Below are 21,829 nucleotides of genomic sequence, written 5' to 3'. Positions count from 1 at the left end.
TATCATGCTCAGACTCTAGGTCATAGGAAGGGAACTCTATGTTCGTATTAGAATGGTTCACTTTATCATTAGTGATCAGTTATTACCCGTTGAATCTGTTTCTTGAGATATTTAGTTTACAGGTTGGGTTTTCCTCACAATGATTCATCTCTCTATAGGCATGAATCTCATCCTTTCTGAGGTTTTGAAAACCTTCTCTTTGGCTAGTTCTTTTGTCAAAAGATCTGTCAAGTTTTCATCAGTTTGTATATGATCCACTTTAACTATACCAGTAGTGAGGAACTCTCTAATGGTATTGTCCTTATGACGTAATTGTTGTCTCTTTCCGTTATAGTAGTGGTTCTTGTTGGGGTTGATGCCTTAAACTCTCGTTGGGTCCTGTAGTTTGTAAACACCTGTATTGAACAAATGCTTGTGATATAATAATATGAGATATTTTCTTCACTGTTTTCTATGAAACATGAGATGTATTAATTGCTTTACCACAAACCAATAAACTAAGATCCCTGGTTGTCGTTGTAACTTAAGCATGTATATGGAGACATACAGGTGGATCATGCCATAAGTGATAACCAAAATGGTTTGTAGTATATGGATATAGGAGGGAAACCTTATCCTGATGACACTACGGATGTGCCCGCTTTATATATAGTTACAAGTATTGTGATGTGCTACAGATAGACTGATCCTGATCATTCATGTGGAGACATGTGAGCGGAAATATCCTATATAAAGGAGTTTGTATAAGATCGGACCACGAAGTATTTAGTTTCGTTATATAACGTCGTTCATGACAGAGATTTCACTTCATTAGGATGACCATAGGTAACATGACTTTAATCCTGAGTGAGTTGAAAACTCTTGCCTTTGAGGGCGGTCCTTTGATTTGCATGGGTGCGAGTGGCCAGATTGCCGACTCAAACCTACCACTTTGGGGATTCATCTGATTGGGGAACTGGAAACTTAACTATACAAGATGGAATTCACTCCTTTCCCGAAGCAGGGGTTAGTAGATAGATTGCTCCCTTAAGGGCTGATTCCGAGGCTTGAACGATGTGGCGCCACACACCTTCTCATGGCCCGAGAGGTGTCCACTCATAATAGGACTATGATGTATTGTTCATTAGAGGGATCAGTGGTACTTAAGAAGTTAGATGTAACTACATAGGCAAAACGGTAAATTGGCCCAGTTGTATTTACGAGCATCTGTGAACGGTTATCGTACTGTTGATTGGTTATATTCGATTGGACACAAAAATATATCTGTAATGAGAAGGGTGCAACTATCGGTCTTTAGTGGAGTGCCCGACAGTTAACGGATGGTGGATCTCATGAATAAAGAGTTTAGTCTGCTATTCACATATCGTTGGAGCTTTAAGCTACAGGTCCATAAGGTCCCCTTGGTAGCTTAATGGATTCAAGTTGAGAATCAGTTTTTGGAGCAGTCTGAAGTGTTCAAATTGACAAGAAAGAGTTTAATTATATATGATATGATTAAACTGGTTCAATTATATATGATATAGTTGACATGATGTATGAGATACATTAATTGGAGGAAAATGATATAAATATGATTTATATCAAGTAAAGGAAAAAAGGACTATGGTTTAAATGTTGCATATGATGTGATATTAAAACTATAGGTTATAAATATAATATGATAAGTTAGTTATTATATTTATTTATAATTAAAACAATTATGAGATAATTGTGGGTGATTTCTCCTTAACCGTACGTGAAAGTAGGAGGTTGTATTCAGTTTTCATAACTGAAGGATAAAATGAAAAATGTTTTCATTTTGAAAAAGAAATCGTAGTATCGCATATTTGAGTACACTGCTTATCGTTTAGCTCACGAGAGACTACATGACAGCTTCAAGTGTTTGTCTAAACGATCATGTACACGTGCAAATGTCTAAACGATCATGTGATCTTTTACTAAACGATCGCGTGCCTGAGCGATATTCTCTAAACGATCGTGTAAACGATCAAGATGTTTTTCCTAAACGATCGTGTACCTATTGTCTCTTACTAAATGATCAAGCACAAAGTCTATATGATAGACACTATCCTCTCCTACTTGCTTGGTCATTGAGTTCAATCGTTGTTTCCTCCAAACCTCTACAAAATCCAACAGCGCCCACATCTCCTAGATTCTCACTCCGAGAATACCGAGGTTACTGAGTGGTGGTGTCTAAAGAGGTTTCTTGTTTGTGGAGAAAAGTGTTCGTGGAGAAGTTTGTTCGTGACCAGAAGATTGGGTTGGTGTTCTAAGTGACAGCGAGAGGTGCTGGTCCAAGACTCCACGAGAGTGAGAGAAAGTTAGAAGAAGAGTTCTTCAAAAGGCATGTCTCACGTCCCTTTGTATTTATTTATGAAAGCATGTCGTAATTTGTTCTGAAATACATAACTAGTTTGTAGGTTTGTGAATGCTTGTAATTCTGTCATAATGATTTTGAACGATCTTCCTTCCGCTCATAGGTTCTCTTTGATAAGAGTTCCTTCAATTGGTATCAAAGCTAGGTTTTGATATTCAAAATCCATTAATGTATAGAATAGCATTTACATTCTTGGTGGGTGTAAACATGTCTACATCATGTTTAAGTGTTAAATATGTTTGTAGATGTAGATTAATGGAGTTTCTGGGATGGTTGCCTCTAGTTATTGAGTTCTTTTACATTCAAATTTAATTGTAAGGGCCCCTGTGTTTTTGGACATATTAACTTACTGTTGAGTCTGTAATTCAAAGTGTTTGAGTCAGTATGAGTCATTCGTGATGAAGCTTCAAGGCAAGGAGTTGCGTGTTACTTCAAGGAAGAAGAAGTCTAAGTGTTGGTCAGATCATGTAAACGATGGGGTAAGCGATCGTTGAGTATCGGATACTCGGCAGCAAGGTTGACACGTGCGCACTAAATGATCATGTAGCTTAGCAAGCTTCATCGCTTAGTCACTAACTACATGATCGCGTAGGAAAAGTTACTTAAGCGATTGCTCTATGATCGTCTAGACGATCGTGCTTCACAGCAACGTAGTTGTCTAAACGATCGTTTAGACTTGCGTGTTTAAAATAGTTCGCTAAATGATTGAGTGGCCTCATGCTTCATCGCATTATAAATGGTACTCGATCGTAGCTAAGCGATCGTGGTTACTCGCCCAATTTACTAAACGATCAGGGAGGCTTCGCCCGAGCGGTTTAAGACCCGGTTCACTTATGAACTGGTTTGCTAAATGGACTTATGTAATAGATAGAATTTAATTTTCGATTTTTTGAGGCTAATCATCCCGGTCCATTAATTGTGATGAATGTACATGAGATGTATGTTTTATTATATGTCATATGGTATGCCATATAGTTGAAATCCTACCTTAAGTTATGCATTGGTCATGCATCATCTCTATATTGTAAGAGTTATGATTTAGTTGTTTGTATGACTTAAATTACATAAGAGCATGCTCATGCATCATATAATATAAGAGTTATATTTATGCATGCATTAAGCATAGACATGCATCTTCTTTATATTATAAGTGTTATAGTATAAGGATGTATGGAAACATGTTTGCTTAGCTCATTACCAAGTATATAAGAGTTATATATAGTAATGAATAGACATTGCATGAAGCATGACATATAGGTTAAATTTATAAGTGTTATAAATACCTAGTTATGCATAGCAAGAATGAGTTTTAGTTGTTTCTTTTATAAGTTTTATAAGAAAAATTAAAACTAAACTCGATAAGAAAGACATACATGCGAACTTAGGCTTGAATCGTGATTTTAAAAGAGTTTTAAAACTTGTTGGAGATAGACCTAAGATCACGATTCTAATGAGATTAGCAACCTAAGGTTTAATATTTTAATTAGTTTAATAGGATTAAATTGACTAATAAAAGATTAAATATGTAGCAAATCTATCTATAAGGGACCTTTTGTCTAAGCGAGTTTTGTCTAGACTGGGGTACTTATGCTGACGGAAACAAAACACCCCTATCTGGGAACCTACCTAGAAATGTGAATTAGATAGATTTGATGCATGCATGCAAATTTGAGGATAGTTCGTTAAAGAGTTTAATGGGACTTGACTTGAACTAGTTAATTTCAAAGACAGGAGTTGTTTTTGAGCAAATTAAACTAACTTAAATAAAATCAGTAGCCGGATGGTCTAAATTAATGAACCCATAGGTAGAACATTTAGTGGGAGGTACTTGGTGTATATGATACTTCCTTTAAACCTCTTAATGTTTCTCCTTTTATGTTCACACCATAAGATCTATCCTCGGCCTCGTGGCACCCTGGGAGTGTCCCCTTAAAGGATGGTATTTGTGTAGGTTAATACCAAGGTGAATGGAGAGAATGTTCATAGTAAGTGGGAGCAGGACGTGTGATAACATATCCCACGATCTCTCTGATTAGGTTGGATAACGTTTCTATGCATCACCTCGAGGCACCCTGAGAGTGTCCCCTATAGGATGACAGTTTTTCACGACTCTTCATCTGATCTCTTGTATATGATTAGATCGCTTTAGTCTCTTGTCCTAATTTGGTTTTTCCTACGGTGGGCGTATTAGAGTGGGAATCTAGGACTGAAAATGAGGGGTTACACTTACGTAGAATTGTTAAAAATTAACAGTTCTAGACCAAAAAATGGTGACTGTTAGGGTCAGTTACAAGAATTGTTTCTACCTAATGGTTGAGAGTGTCACATCCCAGTGAGAGGCAACTGATCGTTTGTCTTGCTTTGCTGGGGCATCATTGCCAAATAGATGTCTTTTCACTTAAGGTAGATGGAAACTATTTTGCTAAAACTAAAATTGGTGTTAAAAGTGGTATTGCATAGACTCATTAAGTTTATTTATTTTTCAGCAACGTAAAAATGGCTACAGCCACATTAGCTCTATTAAGCACCGACAAATTGACTGGCGAGAACTACGCTAGTTAAAAACACACGATCATTACAAGTTTAATTATCGATGACCCGAGGTTCGTCCTTATAGAGGAGTGCCCTCCTATTCCACTTCAAAATGCCGCTCGAAATGTTCGGGAAGCTTATGAGCGCTGGACACGGGAGAACGAGAAGGCCCGAGCTTACATCTTGGCCAGTCTTAATGACGTTTTGGTCAAGAAGCATGTAGCTACTGATCTCAAACGCGTGAGATAGCATGGAGTCCCCTGCGGGGAATGTTCGGAAACCGTCTAGACAGCTCAAGCATGAAGCTCTAAAATGCATCTTCAACTCCAAAATGGAGGAAGGCACCTTTGTTCATGAACATGTGCTGAACATGATGGTCCACTTCAATATGGCGGAGATGAATGGATCACGCATCGATGAGGGTAGCAGGTTAGCATCATTCTACACTCGTTGCTAGATAGCTTCCTGCACTTTGTCAGTAATGCGATACTGAACAAAGTGGACTATACCCTTACAACTGTCCTCAATGAGTTGCAGACATTCCAATCCTTGCTGAAAAGTAAGGAGAAGAAGGTTAGTGAGGCAAATGTTGCTTCATCATCAAAGAAGTTCCACAAGGGTTCAACCTCAAGAACTAAGTCTGTACCTTCTACTTCTAACACTTCCAGGTGGAAGAAGAAGAAGAGTGGTAAAGGGAAGGGGAAGGCACTTGTTAACCCACAGCCTATCGCCCAGTGGGGTAGGTGACCAACGTTGGTTGACAAAGAAAAGTGTTTCCATTGCAACCAGGATGGGCACTGGAAGCGAAATTATCCTCGCTGAATTAAGGAGAAGAAGAAGGCTAAGGCCAAGGCAAAACAAAGTAAATATAATTTACTAGTTTTGGAAATTTGTTTAGTTGAGAATGATGATTCTGCCTGGATTATTGACTATGGGGCCACTAAATCATGTTTGTTCTTCTTTTCAGGGGATTAGATTTTGGTAGCAGCTTGAGGCTAGAGAGATTACGATGCGAGTAGGCATCGAGCACGTCGTCTCAGCTGTGGCAGTAGGAGGACTCCAGTTGACTTTACAGAAAAAGTTTATCATTTTGAATAATGTTTATGTAATTCCCGAGTTAAAGCAGAACTTAATTTCTGTAAAGTGTTTGATACAATGTAAATATACTCTTCATTTTGATTTGAATAAAGTGTTTATTCATAAAGATGGTGTTGAAATTTGTTCAGCAAAACTGGAAAATAACTTGTATGTGCTAAAGCCGTTAGCAACAAGTTCCCTTCATAACATAGAGATGTTTAAAACTGTTGTAACTCAAAATAAAAAACTAAAGGTTTCTCCAAAAGTAAATGCCCAACTTTGGCACCTTCGATTAGAACACATCAATCTCAATAGGATTGAGAGGTTGGTGAAGAATGGAGGAAAATTCTTTACCGATGTGCAAATCATGCCTTGAAGGCAAGATGACTAAAAAACCTTTTACTAGAAAAGGTTATTGAGCCAAAGAACCTCTAGAGTTGGTGCATTCAGACCTTTGTGGTCCGATGAGTGTGAGAGCTAGGGGAGGCTATGAGTATTTCATCACTTTTACTGATGATTACTCTTGGTATGGGTATGTTTATTTAATGCAATAAAATTCTGATTCCTTTGAAAAGTTTAGAGAGTTTAAGGCTAAAGTTGAAAATGCATTGGATAGACGAATTAAAACATTTCGATCGGATCAAGGTGGAAAGTTTTTGGATTTGAAGTTCCAGAACTATATGATAGAACATGGAATCGTTTCCCCAACTCTTAGCGCTGGGTACACCTCAGCAGAATGGTGTAGCGGAGAGGAGAAACAAGACCTTGTTGGACATGGTTCGATCGATGATGAGTTACGCTTCCTTACTAGGCTCGTTTTGGGGTTTTGCAGTGGATACTGTAGCTTATATCCTCAATTGTGTTCCTTCCAAGAGTGTTGCCAGAACGCTTTTGGAGTTGTGGAATGGGCGTAAAGCTAGTTTGCGTCACTTCCGCATATGGGGTTGCCCAGCACATGTGCTTGAGGCTAATCCAAAGAAATTAGAACCACGTTCGAGGTTGTGCCTATTTGTAGGCTACCCCAAAGGTACATGAGGGCATTACTTTTATGATCCTAAGGAAAATAAAGTGTTTGTGTCGACGAACGCTACCTTCCTTAAAAAGGATCATATGAGGGAGCACAGTCCACGTAGTAAGATTGAAACTATTGAAACTTCAACAAAAGTTGTTGAAGGGCCTGCTCCATCAGCAAAAGTTGTTGATGGAAGTTCATTTGGTAGGTCATTTCCACCTCAAGAGTTGAGGGAACCTCAATGTAGTGGAAGGGTTGTGAACCTACATGTTCACTATATGGGTTTCACAGAAATCCTTGCTATGGTAGTCGATTTCGAGGTTAAGGATCCATTGTCTGATTAGAAGGCAATGAAGGATGTTGACCGAGATGAATGGGTCAAAGCCATGGATCTCGAGATGGAGTTGATGTACTTCAACTTAGTATGGGTTATTGTAGATCAATCTAATGGGGTAAAACCTATAGGTTGCAAATGGATCTACAAGAGGAAACAGGGTGTCGATGAGAAGGTGCAAACCTTCAATGCTAGACTTGTGGCAAAGGGTTATACCCAGGTGAAGGGAGTCGACTATGAGGAGACTTTCTCGTCTGTTGCCATGTTGAAGTCTATCCACATTCTCCTGTCCATTGCCTCATATTATGACTATGAGATATGACAAATGGACATCAAGATTGCCTTTCTGAATGGTAATCTTGAGGAGACCATTTATATGGTGTAGCCTGAGGCATTCATAGCCCAAGGTCAAGAGAAAAAAGTTTGCAAACTGAATCGGTCCATTTATGGGCTGAAATAGACATCTCGATCTTGGAACATTTGGTTGGATACTGTGATTAAATCGTACGGTTTTGACCAAAATGTTGATGAACCTTGTGTCTACAAGAAAATCATCAACAATTCAGTAGTTTTTCTAGTGTTATATGTAGATGATATCCTACTCATTGGGAACGATGTAGGTTTACTAACATAAGTTAAGAACTGGCTAGCAACCCAATTCCAAATAAAAAATTTGGGAGAGGCTCAGTTTGTTCTTGGTATTTAGATCTTTCGGGATCGAAAAAATAAAGTGTTAATGTTGTCTTAGGCATTGTACATTGACAAGATGTTGCTCAAGTACTCGTTGCAGAACTCTAAAAGGGGCCTACTGCCTTTCAGGCATGGAGTTACATTGTCTAAGGAAATATGTCCTAAGATACCTCAAGAGGTTGAGAAGATGGGACGGGTCCCCTATGCATCTACCATTGGCAATCTGATGTATGTGATGTTGTGTACTAGACCAGACATCTACTACGCTGTGGGGATATTCAGTAGATATTAGTCTAATCCAGGACAGGGTCACTGGACCGCCATTAAGAACATCCTTAAGTATCTTCGGAGAACGAGAGACTACATGTTCGTGTATGGATCTAAGGATTTGCTCTTTACTGGATACATGGACTCTAACTTTCAGACTGATAAGGATTCTTGGAAATCCACTTCAGGCTCAATGTTCACTCTTAACGGAGGAGCTGTAGTATGGATGGTGGATGGTGGATCTCGTGGCTAAAGAATTTAGTCAGCTATTCACGTACCGTTGGAGCTTCAAGCTACGGGTCCATAAAATCCCCTTGGTAGCTTAATGGATTCAAGTTGAGAATCAGTTTTTAGGTCAGTCTGAAGTGTTCAAATTGACAAGAGGGAGTTTGATTATATATGATATGATTAAACTGGTTCAATTATATATGATATAGTTGACATGATGTATGAGATACATTAATTGGAGGAAAATGATATAAATATGATTTATATCAAGTAAAGGAGAAAAGGACTATAGTTTAAATGTTGCATATGATGTGATATTAAAACTATAGGTTATAAATATAATATGACAAGTTAATTATTATATTTATTTATAATTAAAATAATTATGAGACAATTGTGGGTGGTTTCTCTTTAACTGTGCGTGAAAATGGGAGGTTGTATTCAGTTTTCATAACTGAAGAATAAAATGAAAAATGTTTTCATTTTGAAAAAAAAATTGTAGTATCGCATCATTTGAGTACACTGCCTATTGTCTAGCTCATGAGAGACTATAGGACAGATTCAAGTGTTTGTCTAAACGATTGTGTACACGCACATTTGTCTAGACAATCGTGTAATCTTTTACTAAACGATTGCGTGTTTGAGCGATATTCTCTAAATGATCAAGCTATTTTTCCTAAACGATCGTGTACCTCCCGTCTCTTAGTAAACGATCAAGCACAAAGTCTATACGATAGACACTATCCTTTCCCACTTACTTGGTCGTTGAATTCGATTGTTGTTTCCTCCAAACTTCTACCAAATCCAACAGAGCCCACACCTCCTAGATTCTCACTCCGAGAATACCAAGATTATTGAGTGGAAGTGTCCAAAGAGGTTTCTTATTCATGGAAAAAAGTGTTCGTGGAGAAGTTTGTTCGTGACCAGACGATTGGGTTGGCGTTCTAAGCGACAACGAGAGGTGCTGGTCTAAGAATCCATGAGAGCGAGAGAAAGTTAGAAAAAAAGTTCTACAAAAGGCATGTCTCTCATCCCTTTGCATTTATTTATGAAAGCATACCGTAATTTGTTCTAAAATGCATAACTAGTTTGTATGTTTGTGAATGCTTATAATTCTATCACAATGAATTTGGAACGATCTTGCTTCTACTCATAGGTTCTCTTTGATCAGAGTTTCTTCAGTTCTAAAGTTTTGCGATTGCTACAATATTATCGGAATGGATCAATATGACTAGTACTGGCATTCTCCATAGGGAAATCTCTGATAGTAGACTCCGAAACCAACTTACTTCTTCATTAGAAGTTGCTAGTGCTATTATTTCTGACTCCATCATAGATTGGGCTAAAATAGTCTGTTTCTTGGACTTCCAAAGAGACAACTCCGCCTGCTGTATTAAAGATATAGCCTTGTAGCCTTTGAATCATCTGAGAGGGAGTTCAAGTCAACATCGCTAAATCCTTCCAGGACAGTAGGAAAATTTTGATAATGTAATCCTAGGTTTTGGGTTTTCTTCAAATACCTCATAACCCTTTCTATATCATTCTAATACTCTATACTAGGTCTGCTTGTAAACCTACAAAGTAATCTTATAACATAAGCTATATCAGGCCTAATGTAGTCAACAACATATCTAAGACTGCCTATAATGCTTGCATACGTAGATTGATTAACACTGTCACTAGCGTACTTGAATAACTTAACACCAGGGTCATAAGAAGTACATGTTGGTTTGCATTCAAAGTAATTATATTTCTTTAGAATCTTTTCTACATAGTGAGAGTGATACAAAGAAATTCCATTTTTAGACCTAGTCACTTTTATGCCTAAGATTACACTCGCTTCTCCTAAGTCTTTCATGTCGAAGTTTGTACTCAATGTAGATTTCACATCATTTATGACGTGCAAGTTCAACCCAAAGATTAACAAATCATCTACATACAAACACAGGATAGTGAAGATTATTTTCAAATATATAGTAGATGCATTTGTCACTTTCATTAACCTTGAAACCTTTAGAGAGAATTAGGTTATCAAACTTTTCAGGTCATTGCTTAGGAGATTTTTCAGGTCATATAGAGATTTATCTAGCTTACAAATCTTATTTTCTTGGCCATGGACTATAAAGCCCTCAGGTTGTTACATGTAAATTTCTTCTTCAAGTTTACCGTTTAGAAAAGTGATCTTTACATCCATCTGATATACTACAGGATTATAAAGGGCAACGAGAGAAAACAAAATACGGATTGAGGTAATTCTAGTGACAGGGGAGAAGGTGTTAAAGAATTCTATGTTTTCTCTTTGTCTAAAACCCTTTGTCACTAATCTGGCTTTAAAGTTATCAACTGTTCTATCAGGTCTAAGCTTCTTCATTAGGATCCATTTGCACCCTATTGTTTTACAACCTGGGGGTAGGTCTACTAAGTGCCAAGTCCTATTTGACTCAAAAGAGTCTATCTCATCATTTGTAACTTTTTGCCATAAGTTGACATCTACAAAGGATAGGGCAACTTTTAGATCTTTAGAATCTTCTTCCATTATAGGACTGGAAGTCATCCCCAAAATCTTTAACGGTTCTAGTTCTTTTGCTTCTTTTAGGTTCTGGGTCAGTTTCCTATGTAGAGGTAGGATTTCTAACTAGGGTTAGACTACTGGATCCTGAGCCCCTACTTTTTCTTGATTTAAATAGAAATCTATCCTCAAAGAAGTCAACATCATTTGACTCAATGATCACTTAGTTTACTAAGTCATAGAACCTATAGGCTTTACTATTTATGACATAACTTATAAAAACACACTCATAAGTTCTACTAGCAAGCTTTCTTTTTAGGGTCTGAAATTCTTACAAAGGCTAAACATCCCCAAGTTCTAAAGTATGACAAGTTTGGTTTCTTATTCTTGAGGACTTTGTAAGGTGAAGTTGTGGTCTTAGGTTTTGGTACTCTATTTAGTACATAACACACGGTAAAGATGATTTCACCCCACCAATAAGATGCGACTCATGAATTGAATAAAATAGCAACTACTAACTCAGCTAAAGCTCTATTTTTCCTTTCGATTTTTTCGTTCAATTTAGGAGATTAAGGTGCACTCTTTTCATGTATTATTCCATGTGAGTTAAAGAACTCATTAAAGCTATCTGAGTTGTACTCAGTTCCCTTATTACTATGAAGTCTTTTAACCTTTCTGTTAAACTGACTTTCTACTTCAGTTACAAATAATTTGAAAGCACCAAAAGCATCACTTTTGCATTTTTTTAGTAAATATACAAAAGTAAAATCAGAGAAATCATCAATAAGAGTAATAAAATATCTTTTACTGTTCCTAGTCAAGGTGTCATCAAATTCATTAAGTCAGAATGAATTAAATATAGAGGCTCAGATTCCCTAAGTATGATTTATTCAAAGTCTTAGTTATTTTATCCTAACTATAATACTCGCATTTATCAAATTCATTCATGGATAACTTAGGTATCATTTCCAACCTAATCATGTTATTAATTAATTTCTTATTAACATGACAAAGTATAGCATGCCAAACATTCAAAGAGCATAACATATGAACAGAAGATTTTGTTTTGTTTATGTCAAAGTTTAATTGAACATTCCCTCAGTTGCATAACCCTTCCCTACGAATATATTATTCTTAGTAAGGGTATATAAATTTGTCCCTACTATTTGGGTAAACCCAATCTTGTTGAGGAGATAGCCTGAGACTAAGTTCTTTCTTATCTCCAGAGTGTGCAGGACATCTTTCAAGGCGAGAGTCTTCCTGGATGTAAACTTCAAATCCACCTCACTGGTTCCAGCAACTTTCGTTGACTGGTGATCTCCCAACAGAATGTTCTTATCCTTAGTTTCAGTATAAGTGTTCTAGCCTTGTCTTCTCGATTGGGGAAGGTATCTTTTTCGAAATGCCTCAACTCTCGTAATTCAGATGCAAATTGGCTTGCTAGAGTGGTGGACTCCCATTCTTTTGTTGCTTTTGTGTATTCTGAATAGTTGCATTTTGCCATTCAGAAGATGAATCTTTTTACTTTAGGGCATTTGTTGTGCCATTGTGGATCTCCTCTGCTACAATTGAGCAGTGTGTTAGTGTCTAATGAAATTCTTGTTGTTGTTGTTGTTGTTTTTATTTTTTATTTTTTTATTTATTTTTTATTTTTAAAGTGACAACTAAAACCATAATTAATAGTGAAAATACATGACAAACTTCATCATTCTGTAATAAATATGAAGATGAAGAAGTGGCGATATAATTATGTTAAACTCAATTTTTATAGTATAACTAACGTTTTAGTTGAATTGTTGTATTCTAGAGGAGATAGACCAGATCCTGCATTGGTGGTTGATATAAATTATAAAAAAATGTAATATTGACCATTAAGAGCTTGAATCTCCCTGAAGAGAACAATATATCTATGTCTCAACTTGATTGTTTATATTTTTTTTTCTCAATATTCACTCCATTTTTGTTGTTGATTTTCATATTTCACTCGTTTTTTTTTTTTTTTGGTTATTATGTACCCTAATCTATAATTGACCCAAAAGGTTTTAAATGTATATCAAACTCTTTACAAAAAGAATAGAAATATATGAATATGTAAAGTGACTTTTACTCCCTATTATATTCTCCATTCACTATAAACACGAGTATACATGTTATTAATTGCAATGGTAGAAAGTAGAAAGGAGACAAAAAGTCTGCGGAGTATCGATTGTGGTAGTGGGTTGCAACACGGAATCAAATCTGTTTATTTTATCCAAAAAAAAAAAAAAAAAAAAAACTCACTAAAACCAAGTTGTACAACTCGTTGTTGGATTCGATGGAATCACACTCCCCAATCAACCACCACTTCTTCCTCAGCCTTTCTTCTCCTTCACCATCAAAATCTTGAGACAGCTTTCCACAGCCATAACCACTGTAAAATCAACAATCCCCTCGTCATGACCGAGCCGGATTCCGATCACCCATCTCCCCTTTTCCCCAAGTCCACCGCCCACCGTTCCACTTCCGACGACCGGACCCCACTTATGGATTTCGATCTCGACTTGGACATTCCTTGGCCTTTGGATCAAATCCCTTCTTTTGCTTCCAATCCCATGTCCCCTTTTCTCCTTTCAACCTCCGATCATCTTGCTTCCCCTCTTTGGGCCTTCTCTGAAGCTGATGATGATGACGATTCCAAGTTTGCTGCCTATGCTTGCTCTGTTCTTGGTGAGTTTCCATTCGATTTTGGGGGTTTTTTGTTACCCCTTTTGTCTAATTTAGTGGATGTTGATTCGGTTGGAGTTTAATGGGGTTCGGTTGAGTTGAAGCTTGTGAGGGAACAAATTTCCAGTGGGGATGAGGGGATTTTCTGTTCAAAGGAGAATGACCTGGAATTTAATTCAATGGTTTTTGTGAGCTAATGTTTTTCAGATTGAATAGTGGTGGGATTTAAGTAATACGAACTATCTGCTTTCTGATGGCTGGAAATCCATCTTCTTGCTTCTTTGACTATTTGAGTGGTTTTTGGACATCTCATTTTTCAACTTTTTTAATGAATCAATGGGGCTATGAATAACTTGGTGTTTACAGTTTTGATGTCTGTTAATGCCATTGGTACTTCAAAGATTGGGTTTAAACAAATTGAAGGGTAGGAATAGGAACAAAGACTACTATGAGATTGGAAATACTTTAGGCTTTACTTTTGAAATATGTCTGCTTATTCAGATATATGATTCTCTATGGGGTTGTTTCAATCTTGTCATTTTGAGCTGTACTTGATATTGTCTTCTTGGATTTAGTTAGGCGGATTCTTTTCCATTTAAAATGGCTTAACTTTACAGCTGAGAGCAGGTACTTCCAATTCACATTCTGTACCGCAAAAGCCAACCGAGAACCAAAAGTTTAAGATTCTTCCAGTTCCATCTTCATCATGGGGACTATTGCCATCGGAGAATCCAGATGGGTATTGCTTAATCAAAGAAAAAATGGCACAAGCTCTTCGGTACATTAAAGAATCATCCGACCAGCATGTTCTAGCTCAGGTTTGGGCGCCTGTAAAAAGTGGTGGCAAGTTTGTACTTTCAACCTCAGGGCAACCGTTCGTCCTTGATTCACAGAGCAATGGACTTCATCAGTATAGGATGGCCTCATTGACGTTTATGTTTTCCTTGGACGCTGACCAGGATGGATATCTTGGGCTCCCTGGTCGTGTTTTCCAACAAAAATTGCCAGAATGGACTCCAAATGTGCAGTACTACTCAAGCAAGGAGTATCCACGACTTAGTCACGCTCTAAACTACAATGTTCAGGGAACTTTGGCTTTGCCTGTTTTCGACCCTTCAGGGCACTCTTGTCTTGGTGTTCTCGAGCTAATCATGACCTCACCGAAGATCAATTATGCACCTGAGGTGGACAAAGTCTGCAAAGCTCTTAAGGTTTGAGTTCTCTTGCCCTTTGTTGAATTTCTTAAGTTTCATTTTTTGTTGTCTTAACAAGTGCTGTGCACTCATGTTAATGCCACTTGATCTTGATTTATTGAACAAAGGATATAACATGTTTAGCCATCATAAACGTTTTGCTAATTTTGTGAATCTCTTCACCTGCAGGCTGTCAATCTAAAAAGTTCAGAGATTTTGGATCATCCGAATAATCAGGTCAGTGGTGAAAAGTTATATGTATGAAAAATGGTGCTTTATTGCATCCCGGATGATGAATATTGTCTAGTTTGTTTTTTCTCGCTCGTTCTCACAGATACAATCTTGGCAATGCTTTTCAAACCAGATTTGCAACGAGGGTCGTCAAAATGCACTGGCCGAAATTTTGGAGGTACTCACAGTTGTATGCGAAACTCATAACTTACCATTGGCTCAAACCTGGGTTCCATGCAGGCACCGAAACGTGCTCGCCAATGGTGGAGGTTTGAAGAAAAGCTGTACTAGCTTTGATGGTAGTTGCATGGGACGGATCTGTATGTCCGCAACTGAAGTAGCATCATATGTTGTTGATGCTCACATGTGGGGTTTTCGTGACGCATGTTTAGAACACCATTTACAAAAGGGTCAAGGGGTTTCTGGGAGAGCATTTTTATCCCACAGCTCATGTTTTTGTGGAGACATCACCCAATTCTGTAAGACTGAGTACCCTTTGGTACACTATGCACTTATGTTTGGATTGAAGAGCTGTTTTTCGATCTGCTTACGAAGCACATTTACTGGAGACGATGAGTACATTCTAGAATTTTTTCTGCCACCGAGCATTGTTGATTATCAGGAACAAAAGACTTTGTTGGGTGCATTAATGGCAACAATGAAGAAGCATTTCTACACTCTCAAAGTTGCTTCTGGAATCAACCTTGAGGACAAGGACGGACTTGTTGAGATTATTCAAGCATCGAGAAATGGAGGATTTGAATCGAGATTTGAATATATTCAAATTCCAACCCCCGTGGAATTGCCACCTGCGTCTGATGCCATGCCGAAAGCAGTAGAGGTAGTTGCATTAGAAACATTGCAACAACAATCTTTAATGGTTCATGATGCTCCGAAGGATGAAAACAATAGTGCTTGGGATGGGGAAAGCCACAATCCCGTTCCTTGTCCACAGAATAAGGAAGTCAAAAAGCCGTCCGAAAGGAAGCGTGGAAAGGCAGAGAAATCGATTAGTCTGGAGGTTCTTCAACAATATTTTGCTGGCAGTCTTAAGGATGCTGCTAAAAGCCTTGGCGGTATGTTGATATTGTAGTGTAAGATTATAAAGTCTATACTTCCTCATCTATCTGAACAGGATTCAACTAATGTTTGATATATCTTTTTTCCACTTTACAGTTTGTCCCACAACCATGAAGCGTATCTGTAGGCAGCACGGGATCTCACGGTGGCCATCTCGGAAGATCAACAAGGTGAACCGCTCACTTTCAAAGCTAAAGCGTGTGATTGAATCTGTTCAAGGGGCTGAAGGAGCATTCGGAATTTCTTCTCTGGCTACAAGTCCACTTCCTGTTACAGTTAGCTCGAGTTCTCATCCTTTAACTCCGGAAGGGTCTAACCAGCAAAACTTTGTTGCTTCTCAACCATCTGATTCTCAATATAAGGAAACAAACACCTCAGAAGCACAGACAAATGACACACAAGCTAGATTGGAAGATCAATTACATAGAGGAGTGTTGAGTCCAGAAGAACCAATTCACGATCAGAACGGATTTCTGCTGAAGTTTGGAAATGGTTTGAACAATTTTAGAGCAGGGAGTGTATCACGAGAAGAGAGTGCCGGGACACCTACTTCTCATGGTTCATGCCAAGGTAGTCCTGCAAACGATAGTGCCCTAGCAAATAATCTCATTTCTATTCCTCAGCATGAACAATGTGTAAGAAGAGAATCTCCTGAAGTAGCATTCCATACAATCGATAAACTGAATATATCCACACCTGCTTGTCCAATCCCGGATACACTCGTGATGGTTGAGCCCGAGGAACCATTTGGAGGAATGCTGATCGAGGATGCAGGAAGTTCTAAGGACTTAAAAAATCTTTGCGCTTCTGTCGCTGACGCTGTTCTTGATGAGCAAGTACCTGAATTTTGTTGGTCCAACCCTCCTGATATAGCTCTGAGACAACCTATGGACTCTGTTTGTCACACAGTCCCTCATATATCACTTAGGCAAGAACCTAGGAGGATGACTATCAAGGCCACTTATAAGGAAGATATTATTCGATTTCGAATTCCCTTGAGTTCTGGTATTGTAGAGTTAAGAGAAGAAGTGGCCAAGAGATTGAAATTGGAGGTTGGTACGTTCGATATCAAATACATGGACGACGATCGTGAATGGGTTCTTATTGCATGCGATGCAGACCTACAAGAGTGTGTAGATATCTCAAAGTCATCCGGTAGCAATATAATAAGATTGTCAGTTCATGATATAAATGTCAATCTTGGGAGTTCTTGTGAGAGTACTGGGGAGTGAGAATTCGAGTTGTGGAAATTGAAAATTTGTCGACGTCTTGTCTCTATATATTATATTGGCAGTACTAGGAAGTGAAGATTTAGTTCTAGGTATTGATATTATTTTACTCAAACTGTATAAAATCTTTCATGTGAATTGTAGAGATTCTCTCCTCATTTGCAGTTCACCTTTTTGTTTCTTCTTCTTTGTCAAATATGATCTTCAGAGGTGGTAAGGGTGTTGAGTTTAAAATTGCAACTTGAGAGAATTTCAATTTTATGAGAAACATGCCGGGTACCGAGAAGGCGATATAGACATCCAGACTCTTGCTAGAACTGTAGATTAGAACTGTTCTTCAACCTGCTGCTCCCGGCGTTGATCTTTAGGTGGCCATTTATTCACTATAGCAACGATATTGTTCATGTAAGTTTTGAATGAGTTACACCATTGGAAGATGATCCACCCATCTATCTTATTTTCAGAGAAAAGACTCTTGCAAGATTACCAATTTAGACTGATGCAAGGCTTGTCAATGGCCTAGACAAACCATGCCCTCCACACTCGATCAAATTCAAAGGACCTTTCTTGAAGGGACCTCTTTTTTCAAGTAGTATAAACTGGCTGTATATGTTCCCTTTTTGGTATTGTTCTTTCATGTAGTTTTCAAATTTCTAACTTCATCAGATCATTTCCCCCCTTTTTATTTTTATTGTTTTTTTCATTCCTAAGTTTGTTCTATCTTATATCATTGCAACACGAATCTTTACGTTTATGGCCGTGCATTGTGGCACGGTAGCAGCCATATTATTCAAACTCGACTAACTCGTTAATAATGAACGTTTCAACCACGGAACAAACTTGAGAATCAGAAAAATCCATTGATTCAAACATTGTAGCTTCTCCAACATACATAGATTAAACAAAAAACAAAGCTAGGACCAAAAAAGGAAGGGGAAAAATGAAAAGAAGAAGAAAAGAAAACACTCAAAATGGCATTACAAGGTTTGCCAATTGTCTGCCACTGGTCTGTGCAGTGATCATCTGTTATTACCCTCCAAATTAAAACATGAGGAGTTTGCTAAAACTCTTTAAAATCAAAGACCTTTTTTTTTTTTTTTTTTTTATAATCTTTTTATCTATATATATTTAACAAAAGTGACAGATGGACGGTGGAGATGCTGCGAGTCCATCAAGTTCCATGGCCTTCAGTTCTAGCATTTCCACACTCAATGTTGTCATTCTTCCAAGACTCTTTTCCATCTGATAAAATCACCTGCCCTTTCACTTGCCTTGCTTCTATTTGAAGCTTTGTTGATTTGTAAAAGCTGGCATACAGTATCAATTGGGCCAGCCCAAATAGTGTGCCCAGCCCATTTGGAATCTGAAAAGTTTCAATTATTCAAGGATTATTCAATAAAATTATTAAATAATAATAAAAAAAAAAGTGTTGTTTTCTTGTTCCATTTGAAGTATTTTGAAAAATACAATCATGTGGGCTATATTCCCTCTATCTAACCTTTATTACTTACTAAATACAAAATCAAAATTTATATCTAAGAGGCCAACCAACTTTAAATTTTGTGTCTAATTAATTCCATAATTAAAAAAAAGCCTAAATAATTAGAGACCAATTAGAAACAAAATTTAAAGTTCAAAGACCAACTAGACACAATTTTACAAATGGATTAAATTTTTAATTTAACATTTAAAAATAATTAAACTATTACTTTTTCTGTTTAAGATGCCTGTCTTTATAAGCTTGACCTTACACTTTTGTAGAAAAGAAATATTTATGCAGCATCATCCATTTGCAATAGATATAAATTCTAAGAAGTAACATTATATTACATGCATGTAGAACACCTCCATTAGTTTTCTTTTGTTTTTTTTTAATCAACCCAAAAGAAACATTAGGATAATTATTCCATTCTTTCCCCCCAAATTTTCATATTTTAAGTTTAAAGAACTTCAAACCTTTTTCTTTGTATGTTGCCTCTCTGTGTTTGTGAGAATAAAATGAAAAAAAAAAAAAGAGAAGAATAAATTGGTGTAGAGAGAATATTTTTTAAAAGATAAAATCCACAAATCTATATTAGATTGTTTTCTAAACATATATATGTGAGGAAATTCATATGATGGATAATAATTTTATGAGGAAATGAACCCCAACCTCAAAGGAAGGAGTGAATGTCAATTACTATCGAGTTTGTTTGGAGGATGATTGATTAATCTTTTAACTTAAACGAACTAAAATTTATATGTTGAATTATTACTTGAGATTAGGGTTGGGATATTGAATTTGGGTAGAAAAATATGAGAAGAAATTACCAAAATATAAGGGTCAAAAGGGAGGCAAGCATAAATAGTCCAAGCCACACCATTGGCAAAAGAAGCAACAGAGAGTGACAGAGGCATATACTCCACACTCTTTGTTTTAATCACCAATTTCTGCAACACATTAACAAAAATCTTAATTAATTCAAATTTGATGATAAAAGAAAAAGATTTAGTGGTAGATAAACATTTAATTCCTAGTTAAATTCTATAAACAAAATCAAGTTTTTCATTTGCAAAGTTTGATTTGATTTTACAATCAAGTGATTATCAAATGAGCTTTAATCAATACATTTTCATATATATATTATTTTAGTATTTAACTTTATATATGAAAACCCTAGTTTATCCTTTGTTAATAATTGAACCATTTCACACGAAATCTAAATATATATCATAACACTTAATCTATTAAAAAAAAATGTCTAAACGTTTTGAGCATACTATTTTTCTTTTTTTAAAAAACATTAAAATTTGACCGGTAAGATTTAAATTTAACTAAAAAACATTTAATAATTTTAAAGTAATCCAAAAAATAATCGTGCTCGATATTTATAAAATTATATTTTATGCACCCATTTTAAACATAATTAAACCCTAAAAAAGAAGAACATTCCTTTTTGAATTATTGAGACCACATAATTGACACTATAAACAGTAATAAAAACAGTAAAGATTCTGCCAAAAAACGATCAATAGATTCTAAAATTAACTTAAAGAGAACTATTATATAATCTACAGAAAGAAAGAGAAAGAGAAAGAGAAACCAACCATGACTGCCAATGGAGAAGCATACATGCCAATGTTGAAGAGAATGCAAATGGTTCCAACCACCATGGATCTCTTGCTATGAGTGTGAAAGATGAACAGAACCAGAAGGCTCAAAAGCGTGATGAAGACGACCTCGACAAGTAGCACGAGGATGACTTTCACCCGCTTCTTCCGATTGGAGAAGACGAAGAAGAGAATTATGTAAATCAGCTCGATTAGAGTTCCGGCTGCATTAATGGTAATAACTAGAATACTTCCCGGATGCACCACCGGCAGCCCGTACAACACCCAAACTAGGCAGTTCACGAGCGTTGCAAGGTACGGGATCGGCGAGAACTGCTCGACCGATCCCTTCTTCCATATTGTGACAAAGGTTGGCCTAAAAAAAGTAAATAAATTGTAATTAAACATAAACACAAGAATTAGGGTTTTAAATATCTTAAAAAGTCACGATGTTATCATGTGTTCTCATGGTTCCATCTATAGTAAGACAACTTCTAAGCTTTTATAAGAGTTTGTTCGGATTAACCTTTTAACTGCTTACAAATACATTTAATCGCACTTAGAAAGTCAGTCGAACCCGGTCTTAAGAATATATTTCCAACTACGTTTGAAAGAACTATTCGATAAAAATCACTCAAACAACCCTCTAAATAGTGATTTAGAGAATAATAAAAGAAACATGTGAAGAATAGAAAGGGTATACTTACAATGGAGACAAGAACAAGAAAAGTGCAATAATATTTCCTGCACAAAACAAAACAAGGGTATAAGGATAGAATTGATTTGAAAGAAAATTGGATTTTTCTTAATGATTTAACTTACCTATAATACCAATAACTGTTCGAGCAAGCACCAAAGAAACCATATTGTAAAAGATAAAGAAAAGAAAAGAAAAAAGATCTCCAAAACAAAGAGAGATTACTTGATTATTGAAGGGTTTGACTCTACATGTTAGCTCGTGCAAGCTTGAGCTTTTATAAACTCATATGTTCATTGCATGGCCATTTGATGGGCCCTACAAAACTTTCATGGCTATAATACTTTTTATGAATCTTTCTTTCATTCATGCTTAGTCATGTCACCATTATTTAAAAGTGGGCCAAAATTATAAGTTTAGTAGTCATTGATTTTTTAGAATTTTGTGTCTTATATATGTATGTGTAGTTTCTAAACTTTTTTAAATGTTTAATAGGTTATTTTTTCATTGACTCTTCGATCTTATGTTTTAATATAGGTTCATGAATTTTAATAAATGTCTCATGCGTTCTTTTAATTTT

General features: G+C 36.6%; 2 protein-coding genes across 4 annotated transcripts; one reads left to right on the top strand and one right to left on the bottom strand.

The window, feature by feature from the left end:
* The first annotated feature begins 13,283 nt into the window (after positions 1-13,283).
* On the top strand, positions 13,284-17,712 carry LOC120070990 (protein NLP6-like). Of its 3 annotated transcripts, none has more exons than XM_039022966.1 (5): positions 13,284-13,732; positions 14,357-14,940; positions 15,112-15,159; positions 15,257-16,229; positions 16,330-17,712. In XM_039022966.1, exons 1-5 carry the CDS (start codon positions 13,462-13,464, stop codon positions 17,463-17,465), a joined length of 3,012 nt encoding a protein of 1,003 aa, XP_038878894.1. In that variant the 5' UTR covers positions 13,284-13,461; the 3' UTR covers positions 17,466-17,712. The 3 variants fall into 3 exon arrangements, with proteins under 3 accessions (XP_038878894.1, XP_038878900.1, XP_038878909.1); XM_039022972.1 differs by having other exon boundaries at positions 13,285-13,732; positions 15,287-16,229; XM_039022981.1 differs by having other exon boundaries at positions 13,605-13,732; positions 14,347-14,940.
* Positions 17,713-18,309: 597 nt separating this feature from the next.
* On the bottom strand, positions 18,310-21,516 carry LOC120071006 (bidirectional sugar transporter SWEET4-like). Its single transcript, XM_039022991.1, has 5 exons — positions 21,375-21,516; positions 21,260-21,296; positions 20,550-20,928; positions 19,773-19,892; positions 18,310-18,825 (listed from the first exon to the last, which is right to left on the bottom strand). The coding sequence occupies exons 1-5, from the start codon at positions 21,415-21,417 to the stop codon at positions 18,634-18,636; spliced, it is 771 nt and encodes a 256-aa protein (XP_038878919.1). The 5' UTR covers positions 21,418-21,516; the 3' UTR covers positions 18,310-18,633.
* Between the last annotated feature and the right edge of the window lie 313 nt (positions 21,517-21,829).

Source organism: Benincasa hispida, chromosome 1 (genome assembly GCF_009727055.1).
Source record: "Benincasa hispida cultivar B227 chromosome 1, ASM972705v1, whole genome shotgun sequence".
Classification (NCBI taxonomy): Eukaryota; Viridiplantae; Streptophyta; class Magnoliopsida; order Cucurbitales; family Cucurbitaceae; genus Benincasa; species Benincasa hispida.
The sequence above is the reverse complement of the archived record's forward strand: the minus strand, read 5'-3'. Positions and strand labels throughout refer to the sequence as shown.